Raw genomic sequence first — 22424 nt, 5'->3', positions numbered from 1 at the left:
CAGTAATGCTGTATCGATTCATGTATTACGTTACATACATTGCATACACCTCCATATAATCAATTTCATCTTGGCGTCAGCAGGAAGTTAGTTAAAGGTAAAAGAAACAAACAGACACATTGCTGCTAACATGACTTGTAATTTTACATCTAATTCAATTCAATTCAGTTTAATCTTTATTGCACGATAAACCGTAACAGGTACAATGTATGGAAAGTTCGTGAGAAGTACTAAATATCAAAACATATATGCCTTTGCCTGTTAACAATGTAACATAACTTAAGACTAAACACTACGCTATTCAATAAGAATGATACAGTATACGTATATGGAATGACATGCACAATTCCGTGTTACTGATGTAGGCAATACTGGCCAGATATTTCATATACAGACGAAGCCACTTAATTGCACCTCGGATAAACGCACCTTCCATTTAATTGCACCGAATCCCAATATCCAAAACCGGTTCCTATTCACTGCATTGTTAGTGACTCCGCATATCTGCACCGCGCATGGTCACCATAGGTGCTTATAGCCATGTCCGACTCGTTTGATGCATTTAGAGAACTTTCAATGAACTTGAGCAATGATACCCTTATGAAACACGTCAATGCATTTAATACTTTACCGGAAATCAGTTAGAATTTACCCCCAACACGCCCTACCTCGAAATCTTGTTTCTGACGAAATTTGAGCATTTATTTGACTTTGCTGTTGCCTGTCAAATTCAAAGGAAACAGATCTGAGCAGATCAGTGGGTTTTTTTTCCCTGTGGTTATCATCGGTAAGTGGTTGTTATTGAGACGTGTACAGGTACATATGGCCGTAAGCTATGTGAGCTACCCTGACAGGTAGCTGACACTGATCCTCTCGTTGATGTATTCCCGCGCCAGGAGGGACTGATACTTGTCGGACCCGTCCAGACATTTCAGCTCCGCGTCGCCGTCACAGTGACAGAAGAAGGCCAGGGACCGGCGGACACGCCTCCTCTCCTCTTCACTCTCAGGCATCACCACACGGTGCCTCTGTACGCAGAGCATACAACACGAATCAATGACATAGATCAAGAATTAGAAAATGTTTCATTTCATCAGATTTATAGCAATGACATCGGCGTGTCGTAACGGTTAGAGGCGTTGAATTCGGAATCAATAGGTCCCGAGTTCGATACTCATGATCACCATGCCCCGACGTTGTGCCCTTGGGAAAGGCACTTTACACTACCTTCCCGGACGGTGGAGTGACGCCCACTGAAACTGTGTGCCAAAAAACACACTGCGGATTTGGTTGCCGATGTGCCAACATCTAGCACATTTGCCACTGAGAACCGTTAATTTTTTCTTACAGCAATGACAAAATATTGGAATGTGAACATTTCTTACAGTTGACTTGAGTTTGTCTGCTGACCACCTCTGCAAGGTGTCCGCAATGTTGACCAGGCAGGTGTCCGGGATCGGCTTGGCGGGTACATACTCCCCTTCAAGATTCACCACCTGGGGCAGAAGAAGGAATACGTTTGTTTCTCTAGTTCTTTCTTGTTGCAGCGCAAAAATTACTCGAAAGGCACACTGTGTCCCGACCATTATCGTGGTGTTATGATTTTGGTCTCAAAAATGGCAGAAAATATATATTACATTGTATGTTCTTGCTGTAAAATAGTTTGATTTAAAACTGTATAATATCAGGTACCTAATGATATTCTACGTACCTACTATCTATACGATTCTTTGGCTTCAACTAACTTGGTCACCTTGTCAAAGTACGCATAAGAAATGGTTCACACTTCGATTGAGAGATTTTATAACTTACATTAGCTGTGCATTCAACCTTGAACAGAAAACAGTTGTAATGTTAAACAACTTGACTGTCCCCTGTATATTTCACTGTAAGTTTGTTGGGACTTAAGTTCACGGTTGAACGGGAAATGGGTTTAATTTCGCAGTGTTTTAGTTCGCGGGCAAACAATTCTGTAGACGCATATTCGCAGTGGAGAGGTAAAATAAATGAATAGAACCACCGCGAACATTTCAAGATTCACAGTACCTCCAGTCCGGGGTTGTCCTGAAACAGCAGAGACAGACAGCCGAAGTCAGTATGTTCCCCACACCGGATCTGGTTCTCTTTGACGACTCCCGGGACGGGTGGATAGCGGAGTGACCGGAGGTTGGTGCCGTTACGACCCTTCCCAACAGCCTGCTTACCGACCCACTTGAACTTGTCCAGGAAACTGTCGACATTCTACAGCATGAATATGTAATAGTTATAACATGTCCTTTTCTACATCATATACAAAAAATCATGAACATAGCATGTCCAGAACACAAGATATCAAAACAGGAAGTTCTACTGCAGTACCGTAACAAGCCGCTAGGGGGCCCAAAATCTAATGATTTTCAAGTCTGGTCTCATCAAGACCTACCTACATACCAAATACCAAGATATATCAAACCTGGTGATTATGGTCACATATGCACCATGAATAACAGTTAAGCTGTGGTCAACAGCCTGGATTATGTAACATACGTACGCGTGAGTAGATAGGTGTGGCTGACGCGTCATCTATAGAAGACGCCAAGAAACAAACAAATAGCATGTATACGTCCCAACATCTTTGGGGGGGGGGGGGGGAGCACGTACCTTGATGGCCAAACCCTTGCCTATGATCTCCAGCAGACGCCTAGCGAGCTCATGGCAGGAGTTGTAGAAGTCCATCATGACTGGCTCAAACTGTGAGACCTCTGCCGGCCACGTCTGTGGAGGGGAGAAACACAGTCGTTACAGAAACCTGTCAACTGCGTTGTTGCACCATTAGCAAAAGTTCTTGTTTTCAATATCATGTCTCTCGTGCTGCATGTATACCCCCCCCCCCCCCCCAAAAAAAGAAAAGCAAAACGAAATGAAGCGTCCAGGTCCATCATACGGCCATGATTATGTTTCGCCAACGAAACATATTGTTTTTGTCAGGTTTCTTCTCCTTCTCCTTCTCCTTCTCCTTCTTCTCCTGTCAAATCTTCAAATCGCTTCTTCTCGGTCGTCCGTCAACCAAATAAGCTAAAATTTGGTATGCAGGTAGAGTACGTGTATACCCCTAGACCCTTTTAAAATTTTTTTGATATAAGTTTTTAAAATGATTTTATGGAGGTTTTTTGGTCATTTTCAGACAAAAGTCGCACATTATGGCCTCCAGTGCCGTGGTGTTGAAACCTGAGGACCTGAAATTTGGTTTAGTTGTGCATTGGATATTTACCCAAAGGACCCCATTATTTTTTTTGGCATACACTACTTCAAAATGATTTATTTTGCAATTTTTTGATGCAATTTTTGGTTATTTTCTGTCGGGGCCAGCAAGAACTAGGTCATACTGTAACATAAGCCCTCCTACACTTCCCCTGTCTGGGACTTAAAACCAAGCAGATGTCAGGGGGTACCTATACTAATGGTATTACAGAAAGTTATATGTACCTTATGTTACATGGTACGGATGTTATATTTGAGATGTAGGTACCTATAGGAAAGGTGACTACACCTGACAATTACTTATGCTAATGAGGACCTAATTCGCATAATGTATGCATAAAGTTGTATGTGCCTTACCGTAAATGCTGCGGATGTCATCTTTGAGATGTAGGTACCTTTAGGAAAGGCGAACACACCAGGCCATAAATTATGCTAATGAGGACCTACTTTGCATAATCGATGCATGAAGTTGTATGTCCCTTACCGTAAAAGCTGCGGATGTCATCTTTGAGGTGTAGGTACCTTTAGGAAAGGCGAACACACCTGGCCATAAATTATGCTAATGAGGACCTCATTTGCATGATTTATTCGTAAACTTGTAATTCCCTTACCGGAAAAGCTGCAGATGTCAGATTTGACATGTACGTACCGTTAGCAAAGGTGATCACACCTGGCCATGAATTATGCTACTGAGGACCTCATTTGAATAATTTGTGCATAAACTTGTATTTCCCTTACCGTGACAACATGTAGGTACATGAAAAGGTGAAACTGAAAGCACCTGGACATAACTTATGCTCATGAGGACCTCATTTGCATAAATTATGCTGAAACTTGGATTTGCCCAGGAGTTATTTTGCGACAGCCCACTTCTTGCATGAGGAGTATGGGCGAAACATCCTGAATTTGCTCTTAAAGCAAATGACGGCCAGTCTAGTTGATAAATTGATTAGCGGTGGACATGACAAACGCACCTGTCCCTCGGTAAGCGGAGGCATGATGTTGAAGCATTCTTTCAGGTCGTTAGGGCGACCCTTTCCGATCAGAGACAAGCTGTAGAAACGACAGGAAGAATGGAAATCTGTAAAGTTGTACTCTTATATTTCCACACTTCCAAGTAAGGAAATTCTTTCCCTGAAAGAGGCCACCTTCTTATTGGTCAAAAGCACATATTGAAAAGAGTCTTGACTCAGTTACAATATTTCATATTTCACCACACCCGGTACCCACTTTTGTATTCCAATCACCAGATGTGCCATGCATGCTAGCTCAGCATCTATAGACGCTCTTCGAGCAAGAAAACTCTTCCACCTCTTATACCGAAGAAAATTACTTTTCTCTCTCCAGGGCCATCCACCCATGGCGCTCAGCCGTCTTGTCCAACGGGCGCGAGTATTTCTCCTTCACCGTTTCCGGTTGCAGATAGAATTTATCGGCAACATCAAAGGTTTTATACACCTGGGAGGCAAGGTAAAAAGGTTAGTCTCTTAATCAATTGCGAGCAAATTTATTTTCATTCACCCCTAAAAAGCTTGACATGGAACATTCCTATAGAATGTTTGCACTCACGTGACTTGAGTAAAGTCATGTGACTATGACGTAACTATTGTCCGCCATGTTTGATGGTTAACTCTGTAAGTTCAAAGTAACCATTCACGTCATTGCACATTAACGGTCCGTGGTAGTCCCCGTTTATTTTGGAGTAAGGGTTTTTTAGAGGCTTTTCTGTGCCTGGTGGATTAGTGTAGGAGGAGTGTGGTGGATACAGCTCACTGTTTGCATGAAGTGCGACTCATATCGCTTCATTTTGGTTAGTTTTGGTCGCGAATCTTGGCTTCCGGGTATCGCTCCGAGGCCGCAAAGTGTGATGCGCCCCGAGCGGCTTGGCCGATGACGTAACCGCTCGGGGCTTTCGACACACGTCAGGAGATCGGTTATTGTAAGATTCCCAGTGGTAGGATTTTCTTTTTAATCATATATGTTTGGCAGAACAGTACATGTTTACTTCCTATATAGGTACCGTTTCCGACAAAAAATTATTCATGGTGTACGACGTCGGTGAAAAAAGCCTCATAACTATATAGGTTTCAATGGGGGCTGGAAACTAGGGGGTGCCCCCTTAAACATGCACATTCACGTCATTGCGCATTATACACATGCACATTTATAGATCTGGCTCTTCCTGTTCCACCAGCCAACATGGTAGTTGTTACGTCACATGCACGTGCAAACATTCTGTAGTTGTTCAGGAGGCGTCAAGGTTACCTTGGCAGATGAGATCCCGGTGTTCTTTAAGTACACGAAGCCCACCGTGGTGAAGGCGTGCATGAGTTCGTCCGTCAGAGCTTGTAGTTCCGCCTCGTTCACGTTCTTGTTATCCAGGCTGTAAGCCGAGAAGTCCACAACTGGGATGTAGCCACTCATGTTTGCTGTAAGTGCGGTAGTGTAAGAACAAAATGTTAAAGACAAACGCTGTAGAACAAGGGCTTAGATATCTTGATAATATCTTCTTATGCAAAGCCAGTGTCCTGAATGCATTCTAGCTTCGCCACTACAACTGATTATGAAGAGAAGACAATTCTAGTCCACACGGCATATAAGCCGTGGCTATATTCGTCTTCGAATGCCTTCAACGAATAAGTCAACTCCATGAAAACCAGCTATAGAGTTAGTTGATGATAAGTTAATGTAGTATAGGAAATACACAGGTAATATAGGGACCAGTTTCGGATATCTCTGTATCTATCTTTGCATGCTAGCGTTAAATGTATCTATATTTTCAATCAGTCCTCGTGTATGAGTTTCGAATAAACTTGTTGTATTTTCGGACATGCATGGAAATATGCTCATTTCCCAGTTTCCAATGAACGCCCATTGCGAATAACCTCGACTTTGTGGACAGTCTGAGCAGGTAACCCTTATCCGGATATCCACACAGCGTGACTCATTCATTCTGAGCCTGCTGACTGTTTTCTTCAGCTGTTTGACATTTCATCTTCTTATTTTCGTTGGTTTAGATGTTTTCAAATTCAATAGGTGGTGTAGGTATAGACATGTTTTTGTTCAAATTGACACGCTGTACTCATTAGATTTTAAAGTTCTAACCGGGATATACATAGGTGCATTGATAGGCAGTATTCTAGTTGTAGACTAGACTGGAATACATGGTACGGTAGTCCTGCTACTCTCCAAGCAAATGTTGGAGAAGAAAAATTATAAAAACGTTTATAGCAGCCGCCCGTAACCGGCCCGCTCTATCCAAGCCCTGGATAGGGGCCATAAAAGTCCCGGTCAGCGTGAGTTTCCGTTATACAGACTACATTCTTATCTGCCGTTTGTCTGAAATATTATCTAACTGGATAACCTGTCTCTTCAATTATTTGAGGAAAATTTAAACTGCCAACCGTTCAACCGCCGACGAGGGAGATGTAAAGGTTCAACCAATGAGAAGCCACAAGTGAGATGACACACATCTGACCATTTTACGTAATGTTTTTCTTATCTATCAATCATTAGTGCTTAAATATAGTCATATGTTCTAATGACTGGGGTTGAGTGAATTGGATAATTTGTCTGTCTGTTAGGGTTCCGTGGGAACTCCTATCGTGTTCTGGATCAGTTTGGTTGTACTGTAGATAAACAATGGCAAATTAAGGGCACCCATGGGACAGTGGTGGGCGTACCGTGCAAAATTGAACTGTCTTGTTAAGAAAAAGAGTTGCCATAGATCCTTATCGACGGTTGGATTTGTCAAGTCGAAACCTCCCTGAAAATCCTAGAACTAAACAATCGCACGACCCCGCTTAGCCTAGGTGCCATCCTACGTAGATACAGCTGGTCTCGATCCCTTTTCGCTTAGATTTTAGTGAAATGGTCCAGACCTGTAATCTCCAAGCAGATCTATTGGTTGCATAAAGACCGTATCAAACTGGCAGAGGAAGTACGTTTTGCAACCCATTGCATTACAAGCTCCTTCTTCCAGTTGGATACGGTCTTTGCAATCCATTGGGTCTGCATGGTTGGAGACTACAGACCTGTTCTTCAGGACCAACGTCCAAGACGCACCAAATTGTCTCCCGCATGTCACATGTCGTCTGCGTGACGGAAAGTTACCGGCGATTCATCCCGGCATTGAATAGGTATTAGTCATTGTTCCTGAACTGGATACTGAACAATAGCGCGGATGTCAACCATCAGTGACACTCAGTATATCAGGTGTATAAATGTGACATTGTACAGTAATTATGTACAGTAATGGCATCATGCCATGCGATGATACTGTAAGTTGGCCTACTAAAGTATGCTAAGGCGAGGTTTTCTCCATTGTTGTTAAGCTTTGAATACGAGGGGTAAAATCTAAAAGTCCAGCGAGAATTTTCGATCGCGGTCAGCTCTTACATTATTGAAAAGAGGAAGTATGTCTAGTCCGGCAAGCATGCCAAGGAATCAGTAGTGTATTCAAGCATTGTCCATGGATTCATCAACAACTCTTTCGTTATCATATGCATACGGCGGCTATAGGTTACGGGTACAGTGACTCGTATGGGAAAGACTAGTACTGATAATCCCCCCCCCCCCCATTCCACCTGGGCGACGACCTCGCTGCTATCTAAAATTTGACAAAGCGCTCAATGAATTCCAGCACTAAAAGGAAAGAAAACGAGTATCTTTACGCTTTGTGTGTTTGGGGGTCTTTTCAGTCATATCGTACACATTTTGCATGCTATCCCAATGAAAGTATCATTAGGCACAAATCCGAGTCCGCAGTGACGTCACAGCGCGATCGCCGTCTAGTGTAACTTAGTGTAGACCTAATTTTTTCACCATTCTTCTTTCAGTGTATAAAAAATTTACAATAGTAGCTCAAAGCTGAAATGTTGAAAACAGGTCGGACAATCACTCCATGGCCCACATGTAGAACGTGGCCCCGGGATATACGAACGGCATAGTCTCTACCAGACTAACCACGTGGGCTATAGGGAGAATATTTGCCCGGGAAGTTTGGTCATCAGTGGGCATACTGGACCCTCTCTCTATAGCCGACTCCCTTAGCATACTATTCACTCTATTGGGCCAATTTCTACTATTTTCCCAGCCATCTGCGGGGCCTGGTGGAGGTTACGAACGGCACAATAATGTTGGTCACAATCTGCAGCGTGGACTCCTCCCACCCGTGCCAACAAAAACCACAGGCCAAACTACAAACCCAAAGTCATTTTTACCGACGTATGCTCGAATTCAAAGAGAATGTAACCTGGTATTAACGAAATACTGAAAGCGTAAGAAGCGTAAGACAACAATGTCGCGCCCGAGACTGAACAGGCACTTTCTCAGTCTCCCCCGGGCCGTCACTGTTCAATTTTGCCGGTGACTTCCAACACGGGGCCCGACCGTGCAGTCTTTGGGAACGTTAAGTATGATACAAAAGACAACGAAAAATCAGAAAACGTACCAAAAATTATCTAAGAGCATAGCTAGTGTATATTTATTGATATACACTTTGATTTCTCGTTTCCGCCGCAAACAGCCCGGCCGGGTCCCGGCTGGGAAATGTGACCCCAGCATAACCAGACAAACTGTGAAAGAACCAACAAGTATCGTTTGTTTCAATTGAACAAGCGAAGACACTGCAGTCGTAAATATAAAGTGACTTACCTGTTCAGCCAAGATATCGAGTAGACGACTGTACTGAAGCTTGTTGCCAAAGGGGGTTTCTCTCTCAGAACAACCGTCTCACAGTTATGCTGAATGAATAATGTCTTCGATCGCGTGCAACCGGTATTAAAAGCAGATTACCAGGGACTGGGCACGATCAAAACAATTATCGTGCAACCAACATCTGCATTCATACACACGTGATAGTGGGAAACAAACTAGAAATAATGATCGCAATAGCAACAGTTGATGATGATTATGTCAAAGAAGACAGTTTTAATATGGACATGATAGCAAACATTCAAAGCTGACATCTTACAAATTTCGCTCCGAAGTCTGGCCAAGAACAAAGGCCTAACTAGCATTATTGAATAAAATCTTTGGATACTTAAATGTAATATCATAGTTTTAGTATTTGAAAAGAAAGTTTTCTCTCGCACTACGCGGTTGCAAACTGGCTTTTTGACATACCAAAGTAGTGTTTTTAACCCTGATATATCTTCGATAATGCGCTGAGATAATTACTGTACAAGTGAACACGAACACTAAAAGCAACTTACTATAGCCTTAATTCGCGTGCGGTCATGGAAAACTACTAGCGCTAGGTGTGTCCTGTAATGATCTGATCTGTTACTAACACCCAATTGTCATGGCGGTCAGCGCTTCTCTCGCATGCCTCTCATGTCGTCTGCGTGACGGAAAACTACCGGCAAAGCAGACCGATCGAACAGGTATAAGGGCCCTGTCACACTTAAGCGTATACCCGTTGCGTGTGAGTTGCGTATGGACAAAATTCAATATGCAGCCGTGCGCACAACAGTTGTGAAATTTTTCGATTATTTTGACGAGTGTGACTCTCATTTCATAATTCTTATGTTAGATGTGCCTCACACATATAATAAAGTAATCGAAAAATATCTACAACGTATGACTTGCTTATTAGCGTAGTTTCGTTCATACTCTAAACTATCATGCCTACTGGGCGTATGCCGGCGTACATAAAACTTACACAAATCGAATGAGATGCATGTGAGATGCATATTGAGCGCACGGCGGCGTATGGAAAAAATGTCAATGCGCAACTCACACGCCACGGGTATACGCACAAGTGTGACAGGGGCTTAAGTCAGAAAATTTCCTTGTTCCATTTTCTTAAAATATGCTGGCCTTCTGGACTGGCTCTGCGCTCATTCTCCAATCAGATGTTAACGCAGATCGTCTCGTTTCTTGCAATTGGCTACCCCGTTTTTAGGTTGATGTGCCTAAAAGACGTGTACAGGGTGATAAACAATGATCGCATCTACTCGACTGTATTTCAAGTCTCATACGACACGTCAAGCTCACTGCAAAGTTCAAATCCCTCTCCGATAGTGCAAAACATGTTACTGACGCCCTGGCGGGCAGTTTGCGGAAACGAAAAGCATCATGAAATAAGATTTGACTCACCTCCCTATTAAAGAACCTTGTGTATAATATCATGGCTATCCGTGCAACGGCACGGCGAGTATGATATAGAACAAAGAACACAAGTCATAAGCATGATTTGTGTATATTTAAGTTCTTGCATGATATACTCTTCTATCATTGTAAAAGAACCCAACACACTTATCGAGAAGAGTAGGGGTGACTTGGTGTGCTTGGCCAAAAACACATTGCACTACTTGACTAGCTACATGAAAAAGCATCATGCTTCACCTCAATTGAGGATGACTGCTTCACGTTGTTTTCGTTTCCGCAAACAGGCCGTCCGGGACGTGGGCTGGAATTGAAACCCTAGCATATACTATTCTTTTGTTGTGACCTGTACTTAACCCAGTGGGTATATACACTCTCAATATGATTTTGATAGCTTTTTGTTAACGCATTGTCCTTGTTGTATTTTCCATGTTGTATAAAACAGATAGAGGGCATGTAACCGAACAATGTGCCGCCATGTTCCTCCCAACATCTACCTGAATTCTCAAGGCTCCCTTTGTAGTTTGGAGGTCCACCTATTGTTACTCTTCAAGTAGACAAATGGCATTATGGATAGGGCAAATAGCACAAGACACTAGGCATCACCTTCTGTACTGTATACAGTTCTATTTTTAGGTAATTCGAACCTTGTGCGTAGTGACTGTGGGGGTGGGGGTGGGAAGGGGGCATGTTGGCCGCCGATTCCGAATTAAGTTCTCAGAGCTGATTACGAACTACGTTAAATCATGAGGCTTCCCAATCGACTTCAACACTTTCAACAGATTCAACTACTAGTATCTAGTTCTGCGTCAAAACTATTAATTGTATATTGAATACCGACTTTTGCGGACACGTCCTTGAGAGGTCCTATTATGCTTTGCTCCCAATTGCGTTGCCCGTAGGGTAGCCTCTACCAGGCCCTGCGGGTCGCTGGGAAAATTGTAGAAATTGGCCAAATAGAGTGAATTGTATGCTAAGGGAGTCGGCTACGGAGAGAGGTTCCAATCTGCAAATATTTTCCCTATGGCCGGCGCGGTTAGTCTGGTAGAGACTACCCGTAGGGGTGTAGTCTCGGACAGGCCCCGAAGTCAGAAATTTGTAGTCTCTACCAGACTAACCGCGCCGGGCATAGCGAAAATATTTGCCAGGGGAGTTTGGCCGTCGAGGGTTTCATTCGCAGGCCTAGGATTGCAGATTGGACCCTCTCTCAGGCTAAGAAATTTGTCCCGGTGGACTGCCAGGTACCTGGGGGGTGTTCCAGATAGAACAGATGATAGTGGTACATTTCCTATAGGTTCATTTAGGAACGCGCACATATCAACAATTCGGAGACCTCCACGATCTATTCTGATTAAACAAATGACTTCCACGTTTACATATTCTACACTTGGTAATGTACACCTTTAACTTACGCAATATTGACAGTCCAAGCATGTACCACGTATTATGACGCTTTTGCAGACAGACAGACAGACAGACAGACAGACAGACAGACAGACAGACAGACAGACAGACAGACAGACAGACAGACAGACAGACATGTCCAAAACTGTATCTCCATTTGTCATGGAGATAAAGCACATATCTTTATATTGAAATCAATGAGAAGCCAGAACTCATGAATGAGACAAGAATGTGACACTAGCACTGGTCGCTGCAGTTTTGCATATCATCGCTAGATGTCAGGAGTAAGCTGTCCCAATAACAATACATACATACATCGAACGCGACTTTTCGGCACCCTATGCCTATGCCCTAGCTGCTATGATGACTAGATGAATTTCATTGGACAAAATCGCCAGTCCGCATATATGAAGTATGACTCTGACGCAATGACATATCACTATAACATACCATGCCACTCCAACTTCCATGCACTCGGGTATACATATACATTACATGTAATAGAACGGATAGTTGCGTCACTGCTGAAAACGTAAACACAAACACCGAAGGAGGGAAACCAAACAATTTTAACATTCCAATCACACGTCTGGTCGTTAGATGCTGTCCTAATCCATGGTATATTATCTCTGGCCCATCTCTTGCTATCAGCAACGAGGCAAATAATTTATAGACACAAGAAACACACAAGCTATTTGGAGACGCCCAAAGGGACCCCACCGAGTGCCACTTACTACCATTATCATCTCGGGACGAGTCGAAAATAGCTCTCTAGTTCCCAACACGGTATAACAGTGTGCGGGAGAACCTAACCTCTGGCCGCGGGATCAAGCCCATAAACCCGGCCTGTATTCGGTTTCCACGGTGACAATGGGGAACGGAAGGACCCGGGGGATTGTTACGTCGTCAGGCACGCCTCTCAGGACGGCCACTTGTGTGTTTTGAAACGCTAGCCTTGTGCGCCGGCTCGAGGGGGGAAAGGTTACGCAGTTGGAAGTTAGAATTGCCAGAATACCGCGGGTTGGGGGTGAACTCAGACCGACACACGGGCGGTGGAGAGCTGCTAGGAGCAACTAGAAGAAGGCCGAAGAACCCCACAACATGTCGGAAAGGCCGTCCTCGGCTCCCGGTGGTGTGGTAAGGAGAGGCTCCACCAAGCTACACAGGAAGGGGAGTAAGACGTCTTCCTTTAAGGAGAAGAAGAGGAGACTGTCGACGTCGTGCTGTCAGGGTAAGACGCCTTCTGGAAGGCAGACACATATATCTGGAGCGTAGAGAGAGATTATAATCATTAAACGGCTGTGATGATGGCACTAGTGAGCTGTAGTATTACATTAGGGGGAGGGCGAAATAATCCTCCCACGGCAATACGACGACCTTTGACACGTAAGCGCTGCCTGCAACAAGATTTACTGTGGGTTTAAACAACTGTTGAACTCACATATATCTGCGAGCCATGTAATTTATTGTATGTACTGTCCCCATAGCTCAGGTCTATAGGTTCCAGCTACATGATCTATATCTACGTGATGGAGTGCGTCACGACTCGCGCCAGGTCTGGGGGTCACGGAACGCGTGACAGATTCGTTTTTGATTAAGTTCTATCTTGGTGGTAACCGCGCCAGAACTTATCACAATCTTAGATTATAACTTATAAGGCATTCACAAGACGTACTGCATTATTCCACACAGTTTTGTGAGTTTTCTATGCGTTACTATGGTAACGTACCATACTATGTTTTGTTGTAATGTGTAACAAAACATTGCTTTATTTCTCTGGTATGTAGGTTAGTCCACAGTTGCAACCATGCCACCCCAAAACATAATTTCTTACAAGGAAATACGCTCGCTGCAGTAGTACATGTTACATGTTATTGTAATCTCCAAGCAGATCTATAGGTTGCGAAGACCGTATCAAACTGGCAGAAGACGTATGTATAATTTGCAACCTAATTGCTATACAAGCTCCTTCTTTCAGTTGGATACGGTCTTTGCAATCTATTGGGCCTGCTTTGAGGCTAATGTTATTGTACAATCAGCACCCAAACCGCTTTTCAAGCCACCTCTTCTAGAGAGTTAATAATTGTCCGGAACTGTTAATGTAAAAGCTATTAAGGCAATTATTGCCTTACTCCAAGACGGGCGCTATAGATATGGCGGAGTGCCACATAAACTTGCGAAGGGTATCATTGATTTGCAAGGTTTGGCTGGCAACTCAAAACATCGCCTCACCTCGTAATTAGAAGTTTAAATGGTGTACGGTTCAAGTGTTGGCTAGATGGTAAGAGTAGATTAGAATTGGAGTACCTGTAACGTTAGTGTGATATCTGTTTTAATTTGCTCCACCAAAAATGTATTTTTGTGAGCAGCACTGGCAACGCCCCCTCCTATTAAACAATGACCTGTCGTGACCTGACGAGCTCGTCAACATGTCCTAACTCTGATATGTAAACTCGTGATTGATGAGTTGTAGGACAACACGTCGTCCCACAGGCACATAGCCTCCTTGGGCTGACATGTTTGGAACACAAACATTGTAAGAACAGGGCTCGGCGTATCGCTACCCGGATGTGTTGTTTACAAAACAACTGCTAACGTAACCCCAAAGTGACAGTATTCTGGCCATCTGGCGGGCCCACTGTTGTGACATGTTGTCCGTGAGTTGATTAAAACCAGGGGTCGGGTTTGCTTCAGCTTCCACAATAGACATCTACGACGCTTTCTTCTTGTAGAATCTACATTTTGCTTGAAAAAAGAAAACAAAACGAATTTATACCTGGTTTTATGTACAGAATCTCAAATTCCCCATTGCTTTTTAGCAACAACAAACGTGTTGTACTATGTATACCTCTAAGGAAACAGTCTTTATTTATTCAGCATTGAAAAATGTTCACTTCGTTTAATAGCTAACGTATTGTACGTATATCGCACTGCTATTGGTATCATTTAGTCATCTTTATTAGCATAATGGTTACTAAAAGTACGTACTTTAGATCCAAACAGTGACAGTGTGTTCTAAAATTATTATGATGGAAACGGCGTACATATTTGGAACACAAGAAACCATTGCTAAATTGCATGAAACTTTTCCCAGCATACAGGCTCCCTAAGAGGGAACGCGTAAATATCCAGGTGGCGTCCAGACTTGGTGACCCTTGTGTTCCATTGTACGTCCGGATGGTTTCCCCTCGTTCCCCCTGGCCTTACAATAAGTGCTCAACGACACATCGAGTTGGTCCTTCTGTAGGGGGCGGTGCATTTAGTTCTACAAGGCTGCATGTAAGGTTAATCGCAAGGAGAACCCGACAGGAAAACGAGAGCAAGGCAAATTTACCTAGCCTCTACCAGGCTCAGCGAGATGGCTGGGAAAATAGTAGAAATCGGCAAATAGAGTGAATAGTGTGCCAAGGGAGTTAGCTACGGAGAGAGGGTCCAATCTGCCTATTGAGCTTCACTGGTTAGCGGAGTACCCCTGGCATACTATTCACTCTATTTGCCGATTTCTACTATTTTCCCAGCGATCCCGCGGAGCCTGGTAGAGGCTAAAATTTACCATTGGACTGTCCACACGGCCTGGCAATGGGGACAATGGGCTTATGTTTTCAGTTCACTCTCATCTGTAGCACAGGTGTTACGCTCTCATGGTTTAGCAGTCTGATTTGCATGGTGACACGGTAATTATTTTTTATCCAAAGTTGATAGAGCCTGTAAAGTGTTGCCATGATGATCCCGGTCCCTACTGGACATGCACTGGTTGACCCTGTAAGTTAGCTGACGAGGTGATTATGGTCTTATCTTTAAAATTTGTTTATTCTATTCAAAACGTGATGGGCAAATGTAAGATGTCGGTCTTGTTGCCATGATTGGTAGATGCCATACTGTATATAGGACATATAGCTTCTAATAGATCGGGATTACCCTTATCGCTACTGGGTATGTAGGTATGCAATGATCGACCCCTAAGTTACTTAGTTAGTCAGAGTTGCACACATTGAAACGTTTGGGAGCGCTCCTTGGATTGGGTTCCCGTGAGCGGTGAGGAGCTATTGTTTTCACTAATCTCCCGGTCCGACCGGGTTAATCGTTTTGATGTTGGGGAATGAATACAAGCGGCTACAGTTCTTCTCGCGCAGCACTGGAAATAATCTGGTCGAATTTGGAAGGAACAAGGGCGTAAAAATTGAAAGGAAGCTCCGAGAGCAGAATACCCAGACAACAAAGAATGACAAATAAAAAAATGCAATGACAATTATAATTTCATTCTTTTCTTCTCTCGTCTTTCGTCTTCCAAACCCCGTTCTACTTCTCATTGCCAGGGTCGTCTTTTTTATCTAGTTCATTTAGGGGCGCGTCAAATATTTGACTTCGCATTGGTAACAATGTTTACGTTCCTCCCCTATACAGGGCAAAGTCGCGAGGAGAATTCCTGGTATTCTGTGTGGGGTTCACAAAGGCGCGAACGTTGTGCTCCTACGAAAAAAGTGTAAGGCTAGCGCTGTGACTAACAGTTTTTAGCAAATTGTTCTAAATATGCAATGATGAAGGCCTGGTTTGTAGTAACATGAAGGACCGGCAATGCTCACAAACTTTCTTCCTGCAATATATCTATACATAGCTTTGTGGAGAAACACAATGCTTGTAAAAACAGCGCCCTCTTGTAGTCCCTTTAGGAGCAAGCAACCATGACAAAACTTCAACAGACACGAAGCCCCGAACAAAGACGTTCTTTCAGCTGTAGCCGAGCGCAGCTTGAAAACCTGACAGGTTAAAAAGAGAAACTGTTTGGATAATCAGACCGTGGCTGTAGGAGTCGGTGTGGAAATATTTTCTGGTCACGTTTTGGGAATTCCATTTTTGAAAGTGCAGGTACGGTTTCGTAGGACATTTGCGAGGAATTCCAGACAAACAATACATCCTTCGATAAAACAGAGCACTTGTACGAGTGAAGTCGTGATTTTTACCCTCTTGTTTTATTTCTACATCACATCGTGTTTCAAAACAGCGCTAAAACAGGTGTATTACTTCAGGGACACGCGGTGGGAAGAATACAAAGGCTACATTCCATTCCATCCCTAAAATAGAACTAGCTAGTAAGGAATGTTCCCAAACATCTATTCATCTACATAACGATGTGAAAATTTAGTTCAAACTATGGTTAACCCAAATTTAAATCTTTCTGATTGGTAACAGGTTGAACCTCCATGACATAATCGTAAAGAAGTAAACAGACAAGCAGTCCACAGATATTTGTATCTGCAGTTTACAATTTAACCGCTAGATAGCGCCATTGAGCGGTCCATGATTTGTTGTCCGCCTGCAGGTGCGACGTTCAAGCTGGATGGAGCCACAGCACACCGCGATCTCAATGTGTCCAAGGACGGCTTGACAGTTCACTACACTTCGGGGACGTCAGAAGACAGAACTAACGAAGATCTTGTGGAATCTGGCCGGTAAGGAAATTGTATCCCCAAAATTAGCAAAGTTTAGCAACAGTACCGTTGAAGTTAATCTTAAGTCTGTTATTGTGCAGTGTTCTCGTAATAAATTCGGCGATTTAAGTTTGCGATCTAAGGAGGAGATGATTTTATTCTATTGTTGGAAGATTGCTGATCTTGATTCGCGATGAGATTGACGCATACAACTTCAAGTTCAAGGAGTGCTCTATTTTCCATGGATCTCTCAAGAGGTTGCTTGTACTGTAAATCACTTTAATATAGCGGCAGGAAAATATAGCGGTTGGGGGAAAATGGAGTAGGTCACGGCACTTCATTTTAACAGTGGGAACAAACATTACTATCTGAAATATTAGTGATCAAATGTTAGTGATGATGAAATTTTAAATCAGCTAAAATTAGGTTACAGCTAACAAATCAAGAATAACAGTATCAGGGAGGTCAACCTTGAAGGCAAATAATGGATGATAGAAAAAACTGTCAGCTACTCTGCGATAGTGTTTGAAATGGTCAGTAACTCGACATTTATGATCTACCGAATCCATCTTTGAACTTATGCATAACGTTTTGCTCCAGGTTCTATGACGTCCCCTACAGCGTGAATGCCGTCATCCTGGGTGATCTGCCCGTCGCCAGGGGGCGCCATTACTGGGAGGTGACGGTGGGGAACAGCACGTTGTACCGGGTGGGCGTGGCCTTCCCCACGACCCCGCGCGACGAGTGTCTGGGCGAGAACGACTCGTCCTGGTGTCTCAGCTGTTCCAGCCACATCACCGCCAAACATGGCCGCATCAACGATGACGTCAGAGTGACGTCACGACCCGGCCAGATCGGCGTGTATCTGGACTACGAGATCGGGACTCTGTCGTTTTTCGACGCGGAGAGAAGAAGACACTTGTACTCCTTCCACTCGCACTTCAAGGAACCGGTGGTCCCGGCGTTCGCTGTGTGGAACGGGTCATTGACCGTCAGGTCAGGCAAACTTGAGGTGGAATACGCCATGTGACGTCACCATATCAGGAAAACTGACGTTCAATACGCTTTGTACATGACGGTATTATTCAATATTCAAGATGTGTTTTAATGGTTTGTCACAGTTCAACAAACTGAATTATTGATATGAATCGAGACTTTCTTGGGAACGTCAGTCAACATAGCATAAACTCCGTTTGAAAATGTCAAAAGAACTATGTTTATATGAGATGTCCATGACGTAATGCATGGCGCCAGAGAGGCTTTTCTGCCCAAAAAATTAATTTAGATGATATTGCAGCATATGAAATATGATATGGGCTGAAGAGACGGCTGTGCAGAATTGCAGTCGATACGACTTATATCGGAATATTATTCGGTACTGCTCGTTGTACGGGATACACAGTACAGATGTGGAAACATTAATAATCAGATCGTGGAAATCCGGGATGTGCTTTCATTTCTAGACTACTATCTTTCAACTAACATGTCCTTGTTCTCGCGTCTATAAAGCATAATATTTGCTCTACAACATATAGCTATAGCTATAGGGTCTGAAAAATAAGTGGAATTGTACTACACCCATCCTACTTCGTCTAACCGTTCATCCATAGTTTGGTATTTTCACCTGTATTGTATCGTCAATGATTCTTCCTCGTGCTCTTATGTTGAATCAAACGTTTATATCGTTCACATCAATCTTCAAACACTCCATGACGTTATGTTGAAGGCTCCAGGCGCTCTTTCCTTAGAGTCTAACATTCTTCTTTGGTTCAATTTTAATCTCGCCATTCTATAAAATTTACAGTTTGTGCAATCGTCATTGCGATAGTTATTTCATGAGCCCTCGTGGCAGCGTGAATCGTTACAATGATGTGTGGACGCTAGGTTGATATATTGTCGATGCAACTACACAACTATCCCGTTTCTTTGCACATATATAGGTCTAAGTCTAGGTCTAGACAGTTTGTTACTTTATCAGGACTCCCATACTCGCTCACGTATATGTTTTTAAGGGAGCGAGTATGAAAGCCTCAGTAAACTAACTATAATGGCACAGACACCTACTCTCCAAGCAGAGGAGGGGTTCTGGCTGGTTTTTGACGTGTTTATTAACTTGGGGTTTAAAGAGACAAAGAAAACATGACAAAGTAGAAAGCCCGACAAAAACGCCTGAAAACACGTCAAAAACCAGCTAGAACCCCTCCTCTATCCAAGCTACTCCTTGTCTGCTGGTAATGATAAAACACGACAACGGAATGAGAATTACAATGTGTGACGAATTTTGTCGCCCGATGTAGTATTTTGCCTGGAGATACTTTTGAGATATCCACGAATGTGTAAACTAACTATTGCTGCTTTTCTGAAGAAAAAAAACAAACTACTAGCACAAGAATCACACCGTGTTCTTTTTTTCTGGATATTGATGTAAACATTGGCTCCATGCTGGGATTGGGCTTATATAGATTCTATCCTAATCATAGTAAATTCTGAATAGTAAATATATTTAGTATTAGCTTTGCTTATATTAGTCCTCACATGCCCCAGCTTACGTGACTATCTGACCAGGTCACATATGATGTATTGCGTTCCATTGTCTTATAGGAACTAACACATTTTTGCTTTAAAAAGGCGATACTGGCACAATTATCACTAAGATTCTGTAAGACTTTGCGTTTCGATAAAAGCTGCATTACTCGTCTCCTAGAAAATGATTTTGTTAAATAATGATCCGTCTTGTTTGCCCTGTCGCGGCATATGCCAGGAGTCAGCCATGTCAAACTAGAGTTCCACGACCTCATACCTTCGCCAAATGATTTTAACCTTTATGACTGATGTATTTAGGAGTGTTTCTCATCAATCATAAATCATACCAGTTCACGCCTTCACCCAAATAACAGAAGTTGTCCAAAGTATGAGCTTATCAAAGAAGGTTATGCTAACATTTATCATTAATTATGCAAATGAGGTCCTTATTAGCATAAGTTGATTCAAGGATGTTCACATCGACATAATTTGATAAGTATGAATCATTTACCTGTATGTAATTATAGTAGCTTCTCATTAATTATGCAAATTACGCCTACAATTGCATATTTTCTATCTATTAACATTCCTCTCTTCCTCAGTTACAAATGTCTCATATTTGAATAGTCATCTCATGGAACACTGCGGGTTTTTGAAATTGTCTCATGAGTTATGCAAATCAGAATCTGATTTGCATAATTATGGTCCAATCATGGTCCCGATTGGCCGATTTCGACAGACCTTAGTGTCAGTAGTTAAGACAAGAGTAGTCATATGTTATATTGTTCATCATTATCTGTTCGTCCACTCTGTGTTACGTATACATGTACATGTACTTGCAATTAGCCCACGGGCTAGCCTGGGTGCCAGACCCCCAAACTCTGAAATATCTATCGTGCACGATAGATATTTCAGAGTTTGGGGGTCTGGCATCCAGGCTACCCACGGGCAGAAATTTGCAATAAACTTTCATTAAAAACAAGCCTACACCACGCTCTTAGCTCAGTGCGGGGGTGTGTCATCTCAAATCCCCAAGGTTCGCGCATGCCAGCAAACAACATTTCCCGACAAAAACGCGGAGCCACCGCTAGCTTTGCACATGTATGACTCCGATTCTCCTTGGCGCTTTCATAAACCTTCTTGGTGAACAGTGAATAATGTTATTTTGTGCGAGAACTGCGACAAATCAAGGGGGTTATATAAACTATAAATCAAGGGGGTTATATAAACTATAATAAACTATATAACCTCCTTGATGTTTTATCATTGATTTGTCATCATCGCTAGCTTTGCACGACATCATCCGCTCACTTTGCCGTGCGCCTTTGTTTTCTCTAGCGTGCACGCCCTTTGATCAGTATCTTCGAACTTCGCAGCCAGGTTTCGCGAGTTTCGCGGGGTTTTCCAATGCAAATGAGCTTAGACCTGACATCACACGTCCCTAAGAGGGCCGATGGGTCTGGCTTTTCCGGGGATTCCCATATTTGGAAAACTCTACAGGGTAACGCGACGTCATCTTCAGCAGCAGAACAAAATGGCGATTGTCCACCTACTTTTCTCCCTGCTGCTCGATAAAGATGGACGGAATTTCCGGATATTCCGGATATTCCGGATATTCCGGATATTCCGGATATTCCGAAAATTCCGGAAATTCCGGATATTCCGGAAATTCCGGAAATTCCGGATATTCCGGATATTCCGGATATTCCGGATATTCCGGATATTCCGGATATTCCGGATATTCCGGATATTCCGGATATTCCGGATATTCCGGATATTCCGGATATTCCGGAAATTCCGGATATTCCGGATATTCCGGATATTCCGGAAATTCCGGATATTCCGGATATTCCGGATATTCCGGATATTCCGGATATTCCGGATATTCCGGATATTCCGGAAATTCCGGAAATTTCGGAAATTTCGGAAATTCCAAACTTCCGGAAATTCCAAATCTTCCAAATCTTCCAAATCTTTCAAAGTTCTGAATTAATGTATAGAACTGAATGTTCATAACATTGATGAATGTTCATAAAATACGTGAACGTTCATGAATATTTTTAAATATGTTATCAATTCATCAATGTTTTATAGATATGCGTTTCATCGTGGCCTGGAACCCTAGATATTATGAAAATTTTCATAAACATTGATGAATATTCATAGACGTTTACAAATATTGATGATTATGAATATTGGTTGTGGATTCTGCCTCTGTATTATGGAGAAGTCTAGGTAATATCGCCTTTTATCTGGTGTTGATAAATCTTCACGGATGTTATGTTTTATAAATATACTTATCAACATAGATAAATATCTATAGATATTAATGAAAAGTTACATAAACATTGATGAATATTCATAAACATTTACAAACATTGATGACTATGAATATTGGTGGTGGATTCTGCATCTGTATCATGGAGAAGTTTAGGTTAAACATCGCCTTTTTTTATCTGGTGTTGATAAATCTACTTGAAAGAGCTCTAGCTATTTACCACATTTATCGAACGTTAGTTCTGAAAAGTATTTTAGTTGATACACGTGTTACTTTTTATAACACGTGTGAATGAGCTCCAGAACACACCTCAAGCTCATTCAATTTATCACTAGTTGACATCTATTAATATTTCTCTCATCCTCAGTTACATATGTCACATGTTTGAGAGTCCTATTATGGAATTTGGCGGATGTATAAACTTTCCTCATTAATTACAT

At 42.6% G+C, this 22424-nt stretch overlaps 2 protein-coding genes across 2 annotated transcripts; one reads left to right on the top strand and one right to left on the bottom strand.

Annotated features, from left to right (window-relative positions):
- Nucleotides 1-119: 119 nt before the first annotated feature.
- Nucleotides 120-9027, bottom strand: LOC136443727 (uncharacterized). The gene is made up of 8 exons (XM_066441078.1): nucleotides 8896-9027; nucleotides 5506-5669; nucleotides 4574-4698; nucleotides 4215-4293; nucleotides 2641-2754; nucleotides 2047-2241; nucleotides 1386-1496; nucleotides 120-1028 (listed from the first exon to the last, which is right to left on the bottom strand). The coding sequence occupies exons 2-8, from the start codon at nucleotides 5662-5664 to the stop codon at nucleotides 843-845; spliced, it is 969 nt and encodes a 322-aa protein (XP_066297175.1). The 5' UTR covers nucleotides 5665-5669; nucleotides 8896-9027; the 3' UTR covers nucleotides 120-842.
- Nucleotides 9028-12385: 3358 nt separating this feature from the next.
- Nucleotides 12386-19563, top strand: LOC136443716 (SPRY domain-containing protein 4-like). Its single transcript, XM_066441068.1, has 3 exons — nucleotides 12386-12985; nucleotides 17075-17204; nucleotides 17784-19563. Exons 1-3 carry the CDS (start codon nucleotides 12856-12858, stop codon nucleotides 18211-18213), a joined length of 690 nt encoding a protein of 229 aa, XP_066297165.1. The 5' UTR covers nucleotides 12386-12855; the 3' UTR covers nucleotides 18214-19563.
- Nucleotides 19564-22424: the final 2861 nt, after the last annotated feature.

This window comes from Branchiostoma lanceolatum, chromosome 1, assembly GCF_035083965.1.
Source record: "Branchiostoma lanceolatum isolate klBraLanc5 chromosome 1, klBraLanc5.hap2, whole genome shotgun sequence".
NCBI classification, from domain to species: Eukaryota; Metazoa; Chordata; class Leptocardii; order Amphioxiformes; family Branchiostomatidae; genus Branchiostoma; species Branchiostoma lanceolatum.
The sequence above is the reverse complement of the archived record's forward strand: the minus strand, read 5'-3'. Positions and strand labels throughout refer to the sequence as shown.